This window comes from Bactrocera neohumeralis, chromosome 3 (assembly GCF_024586455.1).
Source record: "Bactrocera neohumeralis isolate Rockhampton chromosome 3, APGP_CSIRO_Bneo_wtdbg2-racon-allhic-juicebox.fasta_v2, whole genome shotgun sequence".
NCBI lineage: Eukaryota > Metazoa > Arthropoda > Insecta > Diptera > Tephritidae > Bactrocera > Bactrocera neohumeralis.
Window position 1 is genome coordinate 27,640,896 of NC_065920.1, and position 24,300 is coordinate 27,665,195.

The following is a 24,300-nucleotide window of genomic DNA, read 5'->3' on the forward strand; positions in this document are numbered from 1 at the left end:
ATAATATATAATTAAAAAAAAAAAAAAAAATTAAAAAAAAAAAATATTAAAATAAAAAAAATAAAATTATAATTAAAAAAATTTAAAAAAATTAAAAAAATATAAAAAACTAAAAAAAAGTATTTTTCTCCTCCAAAAAAAAAACAGACACATTAAAAAAAATTTGTGTGGCGTTTGAGGTGTCCTGTTAAGCTGAAATTAGTGATAAAAATATAAAAAAAAATGAAAAAAAAATTAAAAAAAAAATAATTAAAAAAATAATAATAATAATTTAAAAAAAAAATTAAAAAAAAATAAAAAAAAAAAAAAAAAAAAATTAAAAAAAAAATAAAAAAAATTAAGATAAAATTAAAAAAATGAGGGAAAAATTAAGAAAAAAATATTTAAAATTTATCTTAGCATAAAAAAGTCGAAAATTATTAATTTTTTTCCTCAAAAAATGTGGTGAAAATATACAGACACATAGCTAATAACACTACTCAACTGATCTAACAGATTTGTGTGGCGTTTGAGGTGTCCTGTTAGAATACAGTGGACGCGGAATAAAAAAAAATTTCCAGCACGTACAGATACAGCTATTTTCTAAATGGTGGTGGTTTGACCCCGACACTCCTTGACACTAAAAACACAAAAGATCCTACGTGTTCCGGAATTCTTACAGTTTTCCCAAAAACCCAACCCAAAATCAGCCAAAACACCGCCTTTAACATCGCAGTCGCAAATTAACTGTAAACTAGTGTAATTATTAGATTCAGCGTTCTTACAAGCATCTTTATTGTAATAAATAGATATTTTTGTGTTTGCCTTCTGACTGAAGTTGCATATACAATTTGTAGTCGCAAAAACCGGGATCGGTTTGCAATTTAATTTAGCCCCTTTTACAATACTAGTAATTAACTTGCCTTTACTAACTAAGCAGCTGCATTATTCAGTGTTCAAAACCTGTTTTAAGTAGTTTTGTTTTCTCATCTCAACGATAAAGATACATTTGTAATTTTAAAATTATGGCAACGTCGTCATAATCTACGGAATTCTAATGCTGACGATAGCTCCCAAGTACAAAGTCGAAAAGGCAGTCTTTAATCCAAAAGTGTAGTAAATATAATAGGTTATGAGACATTCTTCTAAAATTTCTTACATCTCCTTTATATTCAAAATAATCTCACAAATCAGTTACGCTGATTCTCTGAACTGAGTAGAGCTGGTGTGCAAAACGTCAACCAGAAGATCAGAATTGTTTATATTAGAGATATAAGGTTACGACGACGATAAAGTTTGCACCAATTTCATTCAGCGCTAAGACACATAATTTTTAAGAAAGCGTGTGCAGTTCGTTTCATTAAAATATAACACATTTTGACCAACCAAAGCGGTTCAGGGTCAGGTTGAGAGTCGAAACCTGAACTATTAAATATTAACCTATAAACTTTTGACATTTTTCAGTTATACCAAGATGATATCTCAAACACTGAATAACCAAATTCATCATTAAGAAAAGAACCGAGAGAGAGAGAGAAAAATGTAAAAGTTTAGTGAGAACAGTAGGCATAATACGCGATACAAAATATAAGAATAGCCAGGGCTGTAGGCTGGGAAATATATATAACACTTGCCTTACATAATACGGTTGTAAGCCAACGATATTTACTGCTGACATTGACATGACGGTGATACTTCATTCATAAGTACATATTGCCGGTTTCTTTATTATTCGCGAGTGACGCGGAGGCGTGACGAAACAAGAGCTTCTGTTAATTTTCATAAATTGAAAGAAAAAAATCTGTGTTGACTCTTTCATTATGAAAACAATTTACTACAAAACGCTTGTCTTATAGGTCGTTATCGTACAATGATAAACAATAAAAACGTGTACTTATTGTTTAAAGGCCTATATGTATGTATATTATTTTTCTGTTGCCATATTTTTAACTCATTTTCATATGTATACCCCGAACGCAAAATGGCGGAATTTTTTAGTGGAAAATAGCAGTTTTCACTTTAATTTTTGGAGATTATAATATTACCTTAAGCAGTAATGCATGTCAAATTTCGTGAATATACCACGTCAAATGCGAAAGTTTTCCATATAAAACCTTGATTCTGATCGTTCGGCTTGTATGGCAGCTATATGCTATAGTAAGCCGATTTGAACAATTTCTTCGGAGATTACATTGTTGCTTTAGAAAATAATCTATACCGAATTTCGTGAATATATCTTGTCAAATGCAAAATTGTTTGTATGGCAACTATATGCTATAGTTAACCGATCTAAATAATTTCTTCGGAGATTACATTGTTGCCTTAGAAAATAATCTATACCGAATTTCGTGAATATATCTTGTCAAATGCAAAAGTTTTCCATACAAGAAGTTGATTCCGATCGTTCAGTTTGTATGGCAGCTATATGCTATAGTAAGCCGATTTGAACAATTTCTTCGGAGATTACATTGTTGCCTTAGAAAATAACCTGTGCCAACTTTTATGAAGATATATCGTCAAATGCGGAAGTTTTCCATACAAGAACTTTATTCCAATCGTCCAGTTTGTTTGGCAGCTATATGCTAGAGTTAACCGATTTGAACAATTTCTTCGGAGATTACATTGTTGCCTTAGAAAATAACCTGTGCCAACTTTTATGAAGATATATCGTCAAATGCGGAAGTTTTCCATACAAGAACTTGATTCCGATGGTTCAGTTTGTATGACAGTTATATGTTATAGTGGTCCGATATCGGCAGTTCCGACAAATAAGCAGCTTCTTGAAGAGAAAATGACGTTTGCAAAATTTCAAAACGATATCTTAAAAACTGAGGGACTAGTTCGTATATATACAGACGGACGGACGGACAGACAGACGGACATGGCTAAATCAACTCAGCTCAACATACTGATCATTTATATACATATATACTTTATAGGGTCTCCGACGCTTCCTTCTGGGTGTTACAAACTTCGTGACAAACTTAATATACCCTGTTCAGGGCATAAAAGAAAATTTTTTCAGAGAACGATGGGGGAAAGGTTTGATTATAATCAAATCTATATATAATAATTATTATTTGCCTAATTTTTCTTGTTTATTTGACAATATATCTTATAAAAAATGCACCTGTGTAGGGTATTGAAGCTTCGTTTCAGCCGCAGTTTACGTTTTTTCTTGTTTTAGTTCACACAACTGGCAACTTTTCATCACTAGCGCTGTGTTAATGAATATTAATAATTGTTTTGTATTTATCATATTTTTTTTTATAAACAATAATATGTTAATAGAACACTTAATGTTATTTAATTTAAATTAATTTTTAATTTGTTTTACTAATTTTACTAATTTATTATAAATGTTGCTTTTCATTTTATTCAACTGTATTCCCTTTGAATACCGTTTGGCACAATGACCCATGATACCGCTGAATTACAGTCGCTATAAATTGCCTTTCAATTATGACAATTATGCAATTTTAAAAATATTGCTGGCAATAATTATAAATTAATGTGCTAAATATACGAATACGAGTGCGCTGACGTCGCTGCACACGACTACGACTATTATGCTGAACTAATTCTAACCCCAACTAGAGGAGTTCAATATTTAAGCGATATATAGATATGAGTGTGTAAATAGAATTTTACTCACACTCGCATAGAATTACGTGCAAGGCAGTCATGCATAAATGCATTTGACAGTCCATATATCTAGTTATCTATATCATATACTACACATCTGTACATATGTATGTTCCATTCGTGTACCAAATACCTTTTAAATGAAAATGACAATGTTTGCCCGTTCGCTTTTTACCTTATTGGCAGCGTAAATATGATTACAAGCTGAATTGGCGCTTAATTGGAAGAGAGACAGACGTTTTTTCGCCGTCGAAGCCACCAACCAGCCGGCAACCACTTATAGCATAGACATCGGCATCTCATCTAATGCCGGCTTTGGTCGGGTTCGCATAGTCCGCATGTGTCGTTCGGAGCATGAGAAATCGTGTGGTGCGTTTAGTCTCGTTTATGCACATTCGTTTTTTTTTTTTTTTTTTTTTTTGTGTAAAACGGCACCCCTCTTGTGCTCCTCCTTCTTTCAATCTTCTAATGATTTATGACCGCAACTTGAGCTCAACTTTTAAAGCTTCGTTGCAACCCTACCGTATCGGTTATCGTATTTGCAGTTGTCGTTGTCACAATTATTGTTGCTGTTGCTCAAGTGAGTGCAATAGGCGAGCAACGACATGACAACCTTGTAAAATGAGTTTTCTTGACCTAAAGCTCACTGGCAGTTGTGCAATTGTTGGTGTGAATTCGCCAGTAGGCATATTTTTGTTATTTTTTTATGGCGAGATGTAAAAATCAGTAGTCATATGTTTAAGTACATATATATATATGAATATATGCATATACATATGTACATATGTGGTAACAGCTTAAAATACTTGTGAGGGCCTGCAGGTGGATGTGTTATTTATATCGAGCGAGTTTGATAATGAAAAATGCGCTAAGCGCGCATCAAGACTCGCCCCTAGGCCGAGCAGCTTGAGTAGCTGCGATTTTTCATATTTTCAGAAAATGTGAAACTAATGAGCAGCTATAAATAAATGTATTTTCTTAGATATGTTAGTACAGGGTGTTATATTTGTAGGTTTTACTTATGTATGTGACTATGAGCTGATATTTTGTCAGGAGAATTTTTAGCTTGAAAACTCGCGTGCTTTGTCGATATACATTGTAAATAAAATGCAACGTATTTAATTATTCATCAATATTTATTTTGCCGCCTCTAAAGTAATCCCCACCAGATGTAATACACTTATCCCAACGACTTTTCCAGTCCTGAAAACACTTCATAAGCACTTTTTGGGATGGTCTTCAGCTCTTTCAGCGAATTTGGTTTTATCTCTTTGGTCGATTAAAAGCAGGTTATACGGAGCGGCAATTTCAATTTGGGGAACAAGAAAAAATCGTACGGAGCCAAATCTGGAGAATACGGTGGTTGATCGGTGATATTCATTGCGTTTTTTGCTGTATATTCGGTCACAATCGATGCTCGATATGATGGTGTATTATCATCGTTTAAGTGTTCTTCCACAATTCCGGTCGTTTTCGACCGATGTTCTCACGCAAAGGTCTCAATACATCCAAATAGAACTCCTTATTGACCGTCTACCCCTCCAGAATAGATTCATGATACACCATACTACGAATATTGAAAAAAATAACGAGCATCACCTTGATTTTTGAGCGGCTTTGGGTATTTTTTTTTTTTGGTTTCGGCTTGTTTTTTAGCCTCCATGTTGATGATTGATGAGTTGTTTGCATGTCAAACACATAATCTCATGTCACATCGGCAGTTATAATGCTTTCCATGAATGTGGGGAATTCGACCTGTTTACGGTACTCTTTCTGAAAAAAATTCAGCTTTATCGGGACGAGTCGCTTCGTAACCAAATTTCCATCAAAATCATTGGAACGGACTCGCGAGAGATGTCGAGCTCCCTTGCCATCTCTCTTACACTTGCTTGACGATTTTCAAGCACCATATCATTGACTTTTTTTTAATATTTTCACCAGTTGAAGAGGTCGAAGGCATGTCTTCAACGATCTCTCGACTGCCTGTGAAGGCTTTGTATTATTATTTTTTATTTTATATACTTTTTCTAATGGGTTCCATCATACCATGATGTTTTTTGCTTTGAAAATTTATCAACCCCGATTAATAGTAACCTGAAAAGCTTTGTAGAAATTCTTTTTAATGGAGAACCCTGTACTTCCAGTTTATATTTATATATATTGCCAAGTATTACTTAAGTTATTAAAGCTTCCCTAAATTTGCTTAAATTTATGACTTTATTTATTGTGCTTTATTGTTCAGTTTGAATAACATATATATGTAGATTTAGAGTTACGCGTGCGTACAAAGTGACAGAAACGTCGGGTTTTCGTCATCTCTTAAATTATTTATACTTTCATTTTTGCTATTTTCCTGACATTTTCCAAGGAATTTCGTCATACAATGATATATTTTAATTTTCAAAGTTATCAACGGCTTTCTACCGGTCCAAATTCTCTATGTTTTGCATGACACAGCACGCAGTAGGGAACCCTTTCGTACCTTTGCAGCCGATAGAAATAACTTTGCGTTACTAAGTCCAAATCCTCTAGAGATAACCGAATCACTATCAAGTCAATATTCCCGCCCGAAGCTATTTTTGATGATCAGTTAGTCTCCATTGCAGAAATTCACTTCGATTCTATCGACTTTGTGGCCACCGCTTTTCTTGTCAATTGGTCAGCCAACTATTTCTGATTTCTTTCGATGGAATCGATGAAATTTCTGCGGTGCTGCTTGATCATTACTGCTAAAATTTATAATTACCAAGTCATTTCTTAGATAAAACTTAAAGTTTTTTAAGTCTTGCTTTCCAATTTTCTTCCGTCTAAAATTATGTTAAAGCTTTGAGTTACAAATTCCTGAAATTCTAGGTGTTGTCCAATATCATAAATTTTTGAAACCCGCAGTTTGGCTAAATTGTTACCAGACCGCAATGAATTCTATAGTTATGTCTCTTCAATTATAAACTTTTTTATTTATTTATATTTTATTTTAAGCTTGAGAAAACAGTGATTTATTAACACAAATTTAGTTAAACTTATAAGTAATTGAGCTTAGGTTCACAATATTTATATTAATCACAAGCGAATAACAGTATAAGTCACCTGTTAAGTAATCGATGATGCCACATTAGCAAACAATGAATTCTGTTCCTATTATGTCCAACTTTTTAACTAGAGACATTATAGTTTCCTAAGCGAAATGCGCAAGCGAATTATCATTAAAACGCTAATCAATGAATCTATTGTAGTCTTTACCTTTATGAACTGCTAAAATTCTCGAGAATTCGCGTGCTCAGTTTTGTTGGCAATTACGTATGCATTTGCGTAGAACCGGTTCACTAGCACCATTCATCGATCAACCGGCGCATTCATAGGGCTGTTTGAGTGTTGTGAATTTGTTGCTCCAATCTTTGTAAACATTTTAATGAATTTGTGCAAATAAACAATAGTGTAACTGAAATTAGATAAAAATTATAAGTTTAACGCTAATATGTAAAATGTTTCTCAAGGAGTTATAGACACTAGCCAGTCAGTTATACATATTTACAGCATTTAATGTACTTTAATAATCCCTGATGATTTGGAATACACTTGGATTCGCTTGATTCCATAGTCTATCTCTAAGGGGACCTCGTACCAAAGGATCATCTACTTTTCACTAATTTTTTAAAGAAAAATCACGGAAATTTCATATTCAGTGGGAAATGTTTGTTATCACCTGAAAGAACATTCTTTGACATTTATTTTTTGAAGATTATCTCTTTTAAATTTTGGCTGCGGCTACGTCTCATATGGTCCATCCATTGAGTCCAATTTTCAATAATTCGTTCGAGCATTTTGACTGGTAACTAGCGAATGACACGCGTTTATCCAAGGCCTTCCGCATATACTTAAGACTTTACATATGCCCTCAGGAAAAAGTCTACTTGTGTCATATCACACGATCTTAGTGGCCAATCGATCGCTACAAAACGTGAAATTATCTGCTAAACGAAGTGTGCTCTCAATAAATCCATTGATTGTTGCGATGTGTGGAAAGTGGCGCCGTATTGTTGGAACCAAATGTCGCCGAGTTCACGAGCTTCAATTTCAGGCATCAAATAGTCGGTTATCTTGGCGCGATAACGGTCGCCATTGGCGGTTACGTTCTCATCGGCATTAGTTTTGAAGAAATATGATCCGATGATTCCACCGGCCCACAAACCACACCAAACCGTTGGCTTTTCTGGATGAAATGACTGCTCTTGAATGTCTTCATGTTGCTCTTCGTTCGAAATGCGACCATTTTGTTAGTTAACATACCCATTGAGTCAGAAATGGGCCTCATCACTGAACAAAATTTGGCTCGAAAACGTCGGATCTTCTTGGAACTTTTCAAGATCCCATAGAGCGAAGCGATGTCGCTTGGGAAGGTCGGGCGGCTTCAGTTCTTGTACAAACTGTATTTTGGATGCTTTCAATTTAAGATCTCGACATAAAATGCGCCAAGTCGTTTCATACGTCAGTCCGAGTTGCTGCGAACGCCGCCGTATTGACTCTTCACGGTCTTCGTGTACACTCTATATTTGTTTTCCTGCGCACTGGACGTGGTTTATGTACTTATAATATTAAAAATATGATTAAACTCATGCTACGTGACAGTTTTTTTTGATTTTTTTTCTATTACTCATCCCTAAGCAATTTCTCTGCTGTGATATTCAGTACTTCCCCATTCTTGTTTATTAATTATTATTATCACTTTCTTTTTTTTTCGAACTAAATTCACAACTAAAGCTCGTGCCTGCCTTGATTTATGGTATTTATGTTTCAAAATTGTTTTGCTGTTATTCATTGAATATTTCTATTTTCACGTATATTTTTAGTCTCTTTGTGCTAATTTTTATTTGTTCTCCTGTTTGACTTTTGCTTTTTCTTCGACGTTTTTTTATTTGCCTTATAATTTTCCGTTTGTCATGGGAAATTTTTTCTTTAAAAAATAACAGCATTTCGCGCTCACTTTGTCGCTTTGTTTGGCTTTAATCCAAAAATATATTTTTAAATTCAAATATTCGACAATAAACAAGCAACATATGAACATATTTTGGCCGCAAAAGCAGTAATAAAAAGTTGACAAAATTCTTTACAACGCCAACATCTCACAACTCATATGGGTCAATCGAAAATGCTTAACCGGCTCAATGTCATATTGAAGTCAGAATTTTCTACATGAACGCCTGTTCAGTCGTCTATTATTGTGTGATTTGTGTGGCTCATTAGTATAATGTATGATTAACATATGTTAATCAGATAGGTGCAACAATGTGCCATTTCAGAATGTAGGAAACGAACGAACTCGTCTTTTTTAGCTACAACACAATATACATATGTACATTAAGTGATCTGTGGTGGGTTTGTGTTAGAGCAGAGCGTTTGCGAGGATTTCTAGTATTATATTATAACATGGGATTCCTTATAATACTACTTTGAACAGGTTTGCCACGATTTTTGTAGAAGAAAACGTCAAGGAGACCCTATGATATAAATGTTCAGCATGACGAAGTGCATACGCGAACCAGTACCTCTGTTTTTGAGATATCGATCTGAGATTGTATGCACATCCTTTTCTCTCCAAAAAGTTGCTATTTTGTTGGAACCGCTTATATCGGACCACTATATCATATAGCTGCCATACAAACCGAATGATCTAAAAAAAAAATATGGACAACTTTTTTATTTGACGAGATACGAGTATCTTCATCAAACTTGAAACTGATTATTGCCTCAGACATCGATATAATATCCGAAGATATTATTTAGGTTGGATCACTGTTAACATATAGCTTCCATAGAAGCTGATGGATAAAAAACGAGTCCTTGTATAGAAAACTTTTTTAATTGACGAGATATCCTCCCGAAATTTGGCTTGAATTAATGCCCAAAGCAGAATGCAATGGAAAGGCTATAATGCTTCGAGTATTATAGGGTTAAGGTTTAAACAAAATTAACGTTTTTTCTTGTTTTTACTTCAGTCCATAACAGTAAGAGAGAATAGGTAAATATTAATGACAATAATTATGTCGTAATGTGTAAACTTAGTTTAACCAAGCGAATGTATCCTTTCCACTACTTTAACCATCAAACTTTAACATTTTTTTTTGCAGAGGAGGAAGCGTATCATTGTTTAGCAGCGCTTGTCGGCAGCAAGGAGAAAGTCTTTATAAAGCAAACCAAATTACAGCATGAAGTCACCTGGAAAACTGTGATGCAAATTGCCAAAAAGCATAGCGTAAGTAAACCGGACACTAGTCCACACAACAAACATTATAACAGACCTACTTCATATACGACTAACTTCACACCACCGATTTTCGTCCACACAGAAAAATGCCGTGACCTATTTTCAACGCATCTGCCCTGGTGTTAAGCTGGAACGCGTCTTCATGGATTGGTGCTGGTGGATATTAGCAGGTCTACCATTTCAGCATCTAGTACGCATTATGGATTGTTACTTCCACGAGGGTATTAAGGTGCTGTATCGTGTGGCGCTCGTGATAATCAATCTCTTCCACAAAGAGTGTCAATCCAACAACGAATGGAGTCCAGATAATATTAAGAATGACATTGGTAATGCGTTAATTAAATTCTGCAAGAAGATACCAGTGTCACCAACGAAATTATTGCATGCCGCATTTAGTATTAGGGGACTGAGGTAAGCTCGCAACACTTTTACCTTTAACTCGCAAGCAATACTAACGTTCAATTTCTCTCCACAGTTCCACATATATTTCTAGAATATTTATGAAGACTGAAATGATACTAAAGAGCCGTTCCGTTTTGAATAGCGGTTCAAAGCAATTAGTTAAGTCGAGATCCAGTGATAATTTACCATCGAGTCAATCACAAGTCAATATACAAATGATGTCGCACACATTGACCATACGTGAGGTTAGTCCTTCTGCCGCGTAAAGGCATACTTTTTATCAACTAACTAATGATATGAAATTACTAAAGCTGTTTTGAGGTTAAAAAATTAAAATTGCAAAAATCTACTAAACCATAAATGAATTTATATATGTATGTATATTTTCATTTCTCTAATTTCGTATTATATGCTCTCAAGCAACGTAACTTTCGAATTTCTACAACGAGTTGCTGATGCTGAAAAGTGACATATAATATTACTTTGCCCCTTTCCTTACTTCCCCATGCCATTTACACTCACGTATCAAATCAATCCACTGTGCTTTTAGTACACCCACATCACAATTCTTTATTTCCCAGTTCACTCTAGCTGTCTTTGTATAATTATTTTCACGAATTTGCCCACAAACGGCAGAGTAGATTTTCATTTTTTTTCACATTCAATATTTCAGCTTCTCAATTCAGCTTAGTCTAATTTTAAGCTACTTCAGTAATTAGTTATAAATGTTAACTCAGCTTAATTTATGTATAGAGAAGAGCTGTGCAAAATATGTGCGAACGAAATGACATCGTTAATGGAATTTCTTATTTAATACAAAAAAAAATTATGAAAAAAAAGATGCTTCGATTTCTTGGCGAGATAATTTGTTACATTTCGGTACCGTGTCAACGAAGCTAAGTTAGCGGATAAAACGCGTCATAAGCAGGGTTGCATATTTCTCAATGCAAAATATTAAAATTAGATTTTCAAAAAATTAAAATTAGATTTTCAATATTTAATTCGGCATTAATTAAAAATCTAAAAATTTATTTTAAAAATTTTTAAAAGTTAAAATTTAATTTTAATTAAGAAAAATTAATTAATTAAATTAAATATTAAAAAAAATTAATTAATTTAAAAAATTGTATTTAAAATGTTTATTAATCTAAAAGTGTAACAAAAAATTAAAAAAAAAAATTAAAAAAAAAAAAAATTAATTTAAAATTAGATCTTCAATATTTAATTCGGCATTAATTAAAAATCTAAAAATTTATTTTGAAAATTTTTAAAAGTTAAAATTTAATTTTAATTAAGAAAAATTAATTCATTAAATTAAAAATTAAAAAATAAAATAATTCATTTTAATTAAATTAAAAAATTGTATTTAAAATTTTTATTAAACTAAAAATGTAACAAAATTTAAAAAAAAAAATTAATTAATTTCTATATTAAAAAAATTAATTAAATTAAATATTAAAAAATATTTAACTAAATTAATTTTTAACTAATTTGAAAATCTAATTTTATTTATTATATTATATTTTATTAAAAAAAATAAATTTTTATATTAATTAAACTATTTTATTTAAAATTAAATTTTCATTAAAATTAAATTTTGATTAAAATTCCGATTTTGGTATTAAGAACTAAAAATCTAAAATAGAATTTTCGAGACTAAAAACTTAATTTTTTTATTCCCACATTTGGGTATACTATTTTTTTTAAAATAGTCAAATATTCCTTACTAGAACCTGATTTTAATCAATCATTTTGTAGGATAGCTACAGGTATATGCTATAGTGGCCCGATTTGAACAGTTTCATTGGAGATTGTACTGTTGTCTTCAACAATAGGTATAGACCAGTTTCCGACCATTGTAGTACCAGATGGATTTCAGTTAATAGGTTCATAAAGAGTAGTCATCCTTTAGGAAGCCTGCGTTTGACTTAATCTTAAACAATTGACTTAATCTTAAACAATAATTCGTACGAAATTTTGTGAATATGTCTCGCTTCTTTGGGGAGAAAATGACGTTTGCAAAATTTCAGATTCATATCTCAAAAACTGAGGATCTAGTTCGCCTATATACTGATAGACAGACGGACATGGCTAAATCGACTTGCATCGTCATATTTATATTTATTTATATTTTTTAGAGGGTTTCCGACATTTCTTCTGCGTGTTATGAACTTCGTGATAAATATTCTGGAAAAAATTTGATAAAATATTAAGAAAATTATTTAATATCGTAAAAAAATATTTCGCAGTACCCTGTTGTCGCAAAAAAAATTCTTATAACGCAAGTTTTGTTCGCACATTTTATGCATACACGTTGTGTCCCAAAAATAACCGCACTTTATATATAATCAAACAACATGCAGCGTTTTCAGTTGAAAATTTGCAGCATTAAAAAGGTACATTCATCTTCTTTCAAATGCATCGGAGCTCATGTAAATCATATAACAGATGTTAAAGGTTACAGCCATTTCAATAAAGGAAACAAATTTGCAATTGTGCCATTTTTTACAAAGTGCACAATACCACCAGATGAAATTTCTATCACTCCGTACGCTGATGATGATATCCCAGCCAAGCTTATAGCCACGATAACTGAGCTGCTGAGGAACATTACTTCCATAAAATATTTATGCTTTGATAAATAGATGAGGATTGCACCGCGACCAGGGGTGCATTGTGTCCATATTTTGCTTTCGCTGGTTGATCGTTCCAATCATTGTATTGTATCTAATGGCACCTGTATTGCATAGCAGTGGTGGAACCAAATTTTCTTTCTGCGCGGATTTTCCTTCCAAAATATTTGTCATAGTGTTGTTACTTCGTAAATTTGTCTGAATTGGTATTAAAACCACTCATTTGGATAAAGGAGGGATTTGAGAGTTGGGTTGTTTTGACCCCAAAATCACCCCCCTTTCCACCCGTGGGTACGCCACTGTTGCATAAATAATAACTTTCAGCGTAAATACATTTGGTATTTTCTATGTGACTTATGTAACCAAAAAGTGCGGTTATTTTTGTGACACGCCGTGTACATATGTATTTGTATAATTGCTCTCTGCTTAGTTTTAGTTTTAACCAATAGCTTAGTAAATATTTAATATTAATATCTATATAGAAAACACACTGTAGCAAACAACAACAACAACAAAGCCACAACAAGTAACGAATTTAATTTGATTTCTATCTTGTTTTTTCATTTCGTTTACTTTTCCGCATATGTAACTCTCGTAACTCTCGTGGTGAACTGCCGAAATGTGCATTGCAACATTTTAGCGATTGTACACCGAGACCTGTCGCAATTTGGTATGGGACACACAGCATAACTTATTATCAATACTTGAATTATATAGCAAAATGCAAAAAGCAAAAACAAAAACAATATAATATATAATTTAACAGCTGCTAATGCAAATGCAAAGCTCGTTCTACTACTTGTATGCTAGTTTTGCGTTTAATTACACTTTTCAGTTTGCGTTACTGTGTCGATTTCCGTTTCCGTTTGCGTTGCCGTGTTGAGTTTGTCTACTGTCTTGATTTAATTGGGCGTTGATTTGTCGGTGTTGCATTATCTTTGGTTTAACATATATACTTTTTTTGTGCTGCTTCTGCGCGCGTACATACAAACATGCATACGTGTGGGTGTGTCGTTTTTTGTTTTTGTGCTACCATTTACTAACACTTTCGTGCTTTCTTGTAAGAAAACTCGTTTCACTTGCCTATCTGTAACCTCTAAGCCTTTAAATATCATATACTACCTTGCTGAAGTGGCGCTCTTTGCTTGCACTTGGCTCAAAATTGTTTTATCCTTTCGCTTTTATTGCATTTTCCACTTTTAAACTTGCAAAAAATAAAAAAAAAATGGCATGACTTGTCACCTATTTTCGGTTTTCTTTGCTTACCTTTGTTCCATTTATTTATTTTCATTGCGATCGTTATGTAAACACACATGTTATTTGGCAACAAGGAAAGGACTAAAGTTTTGTTGTGTATTACTAAAATTGTTTGTGCAATATTATACATATTTGATTGGCTGAAATTTGTTGTGAAAAATTAGTTAAGAAAAAAAGGAAAAAAAAAACATTTTACATTACATCTAAACTCAATTGCAAGAGTAACGAAATACTTTTAATTATAACTTCTTTTCTCTTTTTGAAATGCTGCCATAAAAATGTGAATATTTTATTTCTCTCTCTCGACCCTGCTCTGCCTAACGCCTAAATCTGCTGACGAATAATACCCTGCGACCCATGGACTATAATATATTTTACTTTTCTTATTTTAAAAATATATTTTCAAAATTTTAAAATATTTTTTATGTTGTTTCATAAACCGTTTTATGCGCTACTTGAACCTGGAAACCCTAAACTACCGCGCAAAATTAAAATTATTATTATTACGCCATATTTTAATGAACCTTTGAACCTTATATTTATATACCCGTTATTTATAACCAATTTTTTTGCTTCATAAACCGTTTTGAAACTTTGAACTTTATTTACCTTATATATACCCGATATTTTTAACGTATTTTGTTTTTTTTTTTTGGTTTCATAAACTTTTTTATGTTCTTCTTAAAACTGTAAACCCTAAACTACCGCGCCAAATAAAAATTATTATTTTTTTCCAATTTTTTATCAAAATATCTTGCTTTGAATTTTATTTACCTTATAAATACCCGACATATACCCGTTATTTATAACTCATTGTTTTTTTTGTTGTTTCAAATTAAAACTATTATTATTATCCAATTTTTTTCTGAAATACCTTGCTTTATACCTTATTTACCTTATAAATACCCGTTTTATACCCATTATATACCCATTATTTATAACGCATAAAACCGATTACTCATTTGCCTGCGCTCAATAGGGCGAAAAATCGCCTGGCCATAGAGCAGTTGCTATGGGTGTTTACCCCATACACAATCTAAAGAGTCTAGTTTGCTCCGGTGAAGATGTAAGTGTGATTTTTGTGTTAACAAAAACTGCAGATTTATATACCTATTACATATATAGTTGTTAAAAAATAGAGTGAACGCATTTTTAAACTCACTTATTTCTTGGATAATCTCAATGTTATCGAACTACACTTTTGCTTAGTGTTGTTTCTTTTTTGTTTTTTTAATAAATATTTAGTATATTTGTTCTGGTTGTTTATAGCGTGGATCGTTGTTGATTAATGAAAGTCTTTATAACTAAATTTTTTGGCACGAATATATTTGAAATTACAATGTTTTGCAATGTAAACAAGATACAAAGTAAACTTTAAGTATTCAAGATTCAATACAAACACATTCGTAGCGCCATCTGGTGAACCGCACTTTTTTCTTTAATTGCAATAAACATGAATTAATTACTCGTACAATACACCTAACAATAAGCAGTTCAAAAAAAACACAGTCTTACATTCTGCAAGGGTTTTGCAAGTACATATTGAGCATTCGTGCTTTCGATAGTCGGTTAAACACGAATTTATACGAGTCGATATCTCCGAATGGTTTTATGTTGAAATAAAATATTAAACTATTTTCATATTTTTAGCCAGAGTGCGCCCTTTGATGTAACAATTTTCGTTTTCAGTCACATATACATACGTCACATAGGTCATTAAATTTGTTAATAAGGTTAATGGGCAGGCGTTGGCATCACAAACAGGTTGTACAGCATGAAAATGCAAATTTGAAATTTTCGTATCCTCCTGGATTGCCATTTATATTTCGGTACTAGAGAACAAAACAAAAAAATATTCATCATCGAAAATCGCTTTGTTGTTTTTCAAAATATTCTCCGTTAAAATCTATACACTTTTGTATGCTTTTGAACCAATTGTCGAAACACTTCTTTCACTTTATCACGATTAAGTATCTCGAAAACATGAAATCTGAACTCATCAATCGCCTCCCCAGGTGTCGAAAACAGTTGAACTCTCATTTTATTTATAACCAAGTTAGGACTATACGTTTGATGCAGTTGTTTCAGTCGAAAAACGTTATACTCTTAGTTTATTTCTTATGTACGGGATTAAAAGGAAGTCATTCGGTGCCAAGTCAGAACGATGCCGTGGATGTCTCATCAAGTCGTGCTCAGAAATGCAGTTGTTTCGATGTGTAAGAGCTCGCTTTGTCCTAATGAAGAGTGATCTGTCTTCGGCGATGAAACTGCAACCATTTGCTTGGAAGTGCTTCGTATTCGAACAGCTTGTGTCGGTTTTGGCTCATCTCGAGCCATCCATACAGTCGAAATATTATGATACAACAACTGATTTAATACGATCTTTACGAAATTCGACTTGAAGTGACCTACGAGATCCTTGATGGAGCTTCAAAATCAATGAAGTTCATCTATGCTCTCTTGCCGAGTTAATCCACATCGAAAATTGTAAAAAAAAAAGTAGTCGCGCGAATATGTTGGAGATTTAATTCCATTTTATTTTAAGTTACTCTAAACAACACAAATAGCGCTCGTAAGTCAAAGGGCTCTAAGTATGTATGCCATCAAAAATGTCAAACTTTATGATGAAGTGCAGATTGCAACATTACAGTTGTCCAATCCCGTAAGGCAAAAGACAACCTACGGATTAGTCGAGATTTTTCTTAATTGGTATCAGTAATCAAACACATACATTATATATCAAATATGATAAATTGTTAGACTTGGAGTTTACGAGTGTCAGTAACCGAAATCAACGACAAACAAGGTTCTCCAATTAATTTGGCGGAATGCTTACCCACATATAAATCCAAGTTTTATCGCGCCGTGAAATCACCTACCAAAAGCTAATTCGGTATTTTGATTCTGACACGCTCTAGCTTTCTTCAGTATTTTAATTACAGAACCATACAGTACTTTCAAAACCCGAAGTAAAGCAATAAACATTCAAGAGAAACGAACCAAAATCACACAAACATCAACAACTTACAAGAATTAATACAAAACGATTATGGCAGACCTCAGCAAGTCTCTTTAACTTGCAGAAGTCCCACCTTACACACATAAGCCCATAAACTTTGGAAGCAATTCACACCAAAAACATTTCAAATTTATGTACATATGTAAATATTGTTTAGCTATTGGATATCCAGCTCCCTTTTCGAGTTATGTTTTGTAGAATTTGTTTTTATTGTCTTTGTCCTTGGAAACAGTTGAAAGGTTTTGAAACTAGTTTAGATTTGTTAGTGCTTCGATTTGTTCAAAGTTTATGACCACATTTATTCGTTCTGAGTGTCTGTAAAGTAGTCCCATTTTTTGTTATAAAACTTTCAGCCATAATCTCAATATCTTCAACTTATGGTATTAGTGACGTCTGGGAAAAAATAATTCTTTCGTCTAAATGCATTTCAATGTGTATCGATTTTCCAACATTTTGTACAACTATGAAAATTGTATCTATCTAAACTATCTTAAAAAATTTATAAATAAATTAATATCGATAAATGAATTAGTATCGATAAATAAGTTGATATCGATAAATGTAGTAATATCGATATATGAATTCATTTCAATAAATTAATTAATATCGGTAAATAAATTGATATCGATGAATAAATTGATGTCGATAAATAAATTAATATCGATAAATGTATTGATATAAGTATAAATAAAATAATATCGATGAATAACTTTCTACCATTACAATTTTTATTAAAAAGATCAGCAATAGAGTTCACTTCATATGTTCCAATAGTGCTAGTAATCCCCTAACGAACTTATTCTAGTATGAGTTTTTTTTTTTTAAATGCCGTCTTTGTTTACTTCTTCGTTTACTTGCTGTTAAAAGTTGCATTGTGTTGTTGAGTTTTTGATGTCATATGTTTCGGATTTTCTTACTAAATATTAACTTGTCACTATATAAGGTTTAATATCGATAAATATAAGGCATTATATACCAATAATTAATTTAATATCGGTAAATAAATTGTTATCGATGAATAAATTGATGTCGACAAATAAAGAAATATCGATAAATGAATTCATATCGATAAATAAATTAAAATCACTATATAAATTAATATCGATGAATAACCTAATTGCGATATATAACTAAATTTCGATAAATGAATTAAATTGATGAGTAAAATAATAACGATAAATGTGTTCATATCGATAAATAAATTAATATCAATAAAAAAATTGATATTATAAATAAAATGATATATCGATTAGTCTTCATACCGTTACAGGCATAATTTTTATAAAAAGAATCCGTAATAGAGTTCACTTCATATGTTCCAATAGTAGTAGTAATCCCTTAACGAACTTCTTCTACTATTATGAGTTTTTTTAAAATGCTGTCTTTGTTTACTTCTTCGTTTAATTGCTGTTAAGAGTAGCATGGCGTTGTTAAGTTTAGATGCCATATATTTCAGATTTTCCTACCAAATCTTAACTTCTCATTACGTAAGTTTCAAAAAAGGTTACCTGAAATGCTAGAACATAAGGAATTATATACGGTGATCCATTTCGAGGTCCCCACATTTTTTAAGTGAAACACAGAAACTTCATAATTAATGGGGAATGTTTATTATCATTCGAAAGAACATTCTTGCGCATTTATTTCTGCTCACCGAAGTGTTTTCTCAATAAATCCTTTGATTGATGCGATGTGCGGGAAGTGGGGATCAATGATTCCACCGGTTCACAAAGCACATAACTTGAATTTCTTCAGGTTGCTTCCGTTCGTTCCAAATGCGACCATAGACGTGGTATATTCGGCGGTCGAATACTATCTATTTGAATCAACCGTTATATATATTTTATAGAATCTTCGACATTTCTTTCTGGCTGTTCCAAACTTCATGGCAAACTTAATATACCCTATACAGGGTATAAAAATTAATGCAAGTCCTAATGATAAACAATAAATAATAGAAATGACAGTTATGAAAACCGAATGACATATTTCCATTTAGAGCGCACTTAGTTGAAGTTATTAGACGAAGTATTCGTCAATTTGTTTAATTATTTTTACATTAATAACCTTTGTTGTTTGTGCATTGTTTTATATGTATGTGAGCGTATGCGTATTTGATTTGTTTCAATTAATCCATAGAATGCTAAAAAGCTTTATTTGCATTTTTATTTATTTATATTTTTTTTTAGTATTTAAACAAGTCGTTGTAGACAAAAGACTAATAAGCGTTTTTCATCTACAGCTCTTTACACTCTGGTCATGGCTGCCCGTCAGAATAACAATGTATCAGCCGGTACTGCTTTACACCACAGAGGAACACGGTTGCTCGCTGACCACCTTCTATGTGCGCGTCGAGCAGCACGAGCCCACGCTCATGATGATCAAAACGTGCAATAATGAGGTAGCACATAACTATTTTTTTATTTAAAAAAAAAATAAAATCTAAAAAATGTTTACACTCTTTGCAGGTCTTTGGCGCCTACTGCTCAACTCGTTGGTTCGAACGCAATGTCAAAGATGACAAAGGCCAGCGTCAGGCCTACTTTGGCACTGGCGAGACCTTCCTCTTCTCACTCTATCCGGAGCGCGCCAAGTACCCGTGGGTCGGTATTGAGAATGAGAAGGATTTGGGACATGCGTCGGAGCTATTCATGGCAGCCGATTCGAAAATGATAACCATCGGTGGCGGGTAATTATATAACTTATAAATACATATATGCATTGCTTTTTAAAAATACTAATATTACGATTATCCGCCTACAGTGAAGGCCAAGCCATTTGGATGGACGAGAACATACGATTTGGCAAAACGGACAGTTGCAAGACCTTCAACAATCCGCCGCTCTGTCCCTCTGGTGATTTTGAAATACGTGTACTAGAAGTGTACGGCTTTGATGGCATCTAAGTAGTGTATGTACGTACAGAACACATGCAACAAACACACACACACAGACACTGAACCAAAAAATAATCGTACACACCTAGCCGCAAACCCGCAATGTATGTGCCACTTTTGTTGCAAAGTATTTGTTGCTCGCAATGGCTCAATCCACCAGGCGTTATAAAGCGATTACTCTATGTTTTTGTAATTTTGTTCTTGAAAGACAATGAGAGGCCGCTGATCGGTTCTTTTTGAATGTTGTTTAGCAAAAAAAAAACAAAAAGGGGGAAAGGAAAAAGAAAACAGAACGAAATATTGTAAGCAGCAGGCAGCACGAAGCACGATGTGTGTTCGATTCGCCTACAATTCAATGCAGAGAAAATTTTAAATCTAAAACGAAAATATTTCATGCGAAATTGCCCGCCGAGAATGTCTTCTTTTGCGTGATGAGGATGATGCTGATGATGATGATGGCGTTGCTGCTTCGGTTGATGTTGCTAATCAGCTGTTTTGTGGAGCAGCATAGGTAGAGTGAGTTGTTCAAGGCGCAGTATTTTACGTATACATATATTATTACATATACCTATACATATAACTTATACATTAAACAAGTAATTCTCGTGGCTGGATTGCCAACGCGCTATTTGATGAGTGTTAGTAGTAAACAGAAATTAATAATAATACATATATACATATATATACCTATATAGTTGTAGTAACAATAGCTGATATACAAATATATAATATATGTTGTTGTAAAGCGAAGCAGCAAAACAAAGAAATACTCGGTGAATGAAATCAATGCAAGCAGTAAACCACTTTTATTATAAAAAAGTAAAAATAAATGAATAAGAAATGAGTAGCGCATGGCGTTGACAAAACATAAACAATAAATTTGCATAAACATTGTACGCGTTGGAAAATGTTAGTTGCGCGCCTTGTGCTTGAGTAAGCAGACAAGCAGCATAAATACGTGAAAATATAAAAATGTGAGACACGTGCTTCTGCAGTTGACGTTAAATTTGAAATTAAGTAATTTTTAAGTTGCCAACTGTGGGCGCCAACTTGTTTACTATACCAATTTGTTAACAATTACTGTTTTTTATTGCTTTAAAGCCATTTGGTTGGCGAAATATATGATGTAGTTCTTCCTGATTGTGTAAGCACAGCTTGCATTTGGCAAATGAAATTAACACACATTTTGTTGTTTAAGGTTCAGCTGATTGTAGTAAAGTGCAGTGCAAAAATATGTTGTGACACAATAGCATTTACAAACAGCTGACGTATAACATTAACAAACAGGGTTGCAAATTTTTAATTCACAGATTTTGCATTATAAATTAATATAACATAAAAACATATTGGATTAAAAACTGAAAAATAGTAAATTAACATTTCTTAATTCCGGGTTTATAAATTAAAAAATCAAAATTTAATTTCAACAATTTTTTTTGTATGAAAAGTTAATATGAATTGAAAACATATTGCATTAAAAATTTAAAAAATTTATTAAAAATTAATATCAATTGAAAACATATTGCATTAAAAATTTAAAATTAATTTTTTTTTTAATTGTTACTATTTTGGGATAAAAAGGAATAATTCTAAATTTTTGTAAATTTTTTTTTGTATTAAAAATTTATATGATTTGAAACCATATCGATTTAAAAATTAAAAAGTAAAATTTCATTTTTTAATTCCGGTTTTGGGTCTAAAAGGGTTAAATCCAAATTTTTAAGTAATTAAAAAAATTACAAAAATTTTAAAAAATTAAAAATTATTAAAAAAAATTATTATATTTGAAAAAATATTGGTTTAAAAATTAAAATATTAAATTTTCTTTTTCTAATTACAATTTTGGGATTACAAAGAATTAATTAAATTTTTAGTGTTAATTTTCAGATTAAATTCCAATTTAATTAAAATTAAAATTTTCAATATACAATGTTTAATCTAAAAAACAGTTTCCTGAACATATTGGAATGAAAACTGAAAATTTAAAAATTTATTTTTATTTAAATTAAACATTTAATTTTTTAATTCTTTTGTGGAAATTGAAATTAAATTTTTATATTTAAATAATTATTTGCAACCCTGCTAAACCTACACATGTTTAAAAAATATGAAAAAATAGCAAATATGTACATATGTACAAAAAACACGAGCAACAATTCAGTTTGACTTTGTTGAGACCTCTTACTTCTCACAACTGCTCAAACGTATGTAAGTCCTTTGTAATTATTTTTTGAATTCATACACGTTTAGTGTTGATTATTACCTTGCTGAAGTGGCAAAATGTTAAAAATTTGTTTCAACTGAAATTTTTTTTTTACCTAGAAACACATTATTTCCTGCAGCTTTTCATTGAGCGATATCAAGGTTAGACAATCAGCGTGATATAATATTAATTTCTGTAAAAAGTAATTATGAAAACAGCAAAACCGACGTTTTGTCATGCTCAACCGTAGAAATTCTTACGAAATTTAGTGAGCACTAGTAATGCGTCCAAATAAAGCATAAACTTAGTTAGCATAACTAACGTTAACAAATTTCAACTTAGATATGTATGCATAAATGTTTATATATTTAATGAAAAAAAAGAAAACACTCAATTTAAATGAAGGATATGAAAAACGTCCGACTGATTTTGCTATAACTTCTATTGTAACCCTCATTTAAGTTTACTATTATTATGTAACATTATTACATTATATAATAATTATTGCTATCATCACTATTACTACAAACACAACAGTTATTGTTATTATTATTATAATTATTATTGTTGTATACAAGCGTTTTTAAACATTGGAGGAATTGTATAGACGCAACTGAAGAATTGTATTGTTATTGGTTGAGATAGATGTTCACTGTGTTGTTAAAGGAATTTCCGTTATTTTATTTTTTAAGTTACCTATGTATGTATGTCATTCGTTCTTGTGATTACTTGTAAAACGTGACAAGATTGCAATGTTGATTACTTTTGTGAACTCGCATTGAATTATGATGAACTGCTCAATTTTTTCGAGCGCACTAACAAATTATAACAGCACATGCAAATGTATGTGCGTGTATATTGGTAACTTGTTATTTCATAAGTTGTTTTTTTTGCAAACGTCTGCTGAACTTTTGGATTTTGCAACATAAACATAAATTTAAGCTTTGTTTGAATTACATATATGTGACCTGGTCTACGGAAAGGGGGCTTAGGTGTCAAAAAATCAATTTTCACTTTTTAGTTGATTCGGATGGAAGATGAGATGCTGGTGATGACGTGATAGAATCCAAAAAGTCATAACTTTTCGCACGTTAGCTCCCTTTTCGTAGACCAGGTCACATATTACTTTTTCCTTCCATATAGTATAACATGTTTTAATATTTTGCCTTAAAATAGTGAACCTACAAACTTGAGAAAATGATAATCTGATAAACAATTTTCTGCTCTACAAAAAAGCGCTTGATAGTTTTTCCATAAAAATATTGCTTTAAAAGTTATATGCAGCTAAAGTTATCCATCAAATATACTGAGCCTGCATACAAGTGAATTATGCTTACTACGTTACTCATACGACATGGTGTACTATGTACTTTGAATTTGATGCATAACTTTAACAGCGTATAACTTTTAAAATAAACGTTTTATGAAAAAAATTAATAAGACATTTTTTGTAGCGCGGAAAATTTTGTATAAGAATATCAGTTTATTAAAGTTTTAGATATATTTGTTTTGGAGTTAAAACACTTATTGCAAAATATTAAGAAATCACATGTAAAATGTGACAAGTAAAATGTTTGTGACACCATTTAAATTGAAAATAAAGCACTTTTACATTGTATATTTTCTTTAGTGCAACAACTGAAATTTCGCAGGGCGTTTGCAAAAAATTATCAACTTAGCAAATAACAAGCACCATAGCGTATATACATTTATATGCATGAAAGCTGAAATGCAAAAAGAAAAAAAAAACAACAAATTAAAAAATATGTTATACAACTTGTAAAATTAAACATCAATATACATAATGAATATTTATTTATGCATATTTGCGAAACAACTTGCACTACTAACAAATAACGCGTACTAACATTATATACAGCAAACGAGAATCATTAATTATTATACGTAGCATATTAGGAGCAGAAAACAAATATACTATACTGCAATGATAAGTATAAATAAATGTTTTTGTTAGTTTACTAAGTGTTTAAGAGATTTACTTTA

At 31.8% G+C, this 24,300-nt stretch overlaps 1 protein-coding gene and 1 long non-coding RNA gene across 14 annotated transcripts in view; one reads left to right on the forward strand and one right to left on the reverse strand.

Annotated features, from left to right (window-relative positions):
- Positions 1-20,940, forward strand: part of LOC126753269 (GTPase-activating protein skywalker) — a 170,226-nt gene extending 149,286 nt beyond the window's left edge. For 8 of the 13 annotated variants that reach the window (XM_050464587.1, XM_050464581.1, XM_050464582.1 and 5 more), the window contains 8 exons: positions 9,750-9,874; positions 9,969-10,297; positions 10,362-10,533; positions 13,562-13,591; positions 15,158-15,244; positions 19,440-19,598; positions 19,666-19,886; positions 19,961-20,940. In XM_050464587.1, the coding sequence (XP_050320544.1) occupies positions 9,750-9,874; positions 9,969-10,297; positions 10,362-10,533; positions 13,562-13,591; positions 15,158-15,244; positions 19,440-19,598; positions 19,666-19,886; positions 19,961-20,102 (1,265 nt within the window). In that variant the 3' untranslated portion in view covers positions 20,103-20,940. The remainder of the gene's footprint in view (positions 1-9,749; positions 9,875-9,968; positions 10,298-10,361; positions 10,534-13,561; positions 13,592-15,157; positions 15,245-19,439; positions 19,599-19,665; positions 19,887-19,960) is intronic. The other 5 variants (XM_050464590.1, XM_050464589.1, XM_050464593.1 and 2 more) reach the window with 3 other exon arrangements.
- Positions 6,290-13,792, reverse strand: LOC126753323 (uncharacterized). Its single transcript, XR_007666114.1, has 3 exons — positions 13,748-13,792; positions 6,865-7,063; positions 6,290-6,799 (listed from the first exon to the last, which is right to left on the reverse strand). It is a non-coding gene; the product is annotated as an uncharacterized LOC126753323 (long non-coding RNA).
- Positions 20,941-24,300: the final 3,360 nt, after the last annotated feature.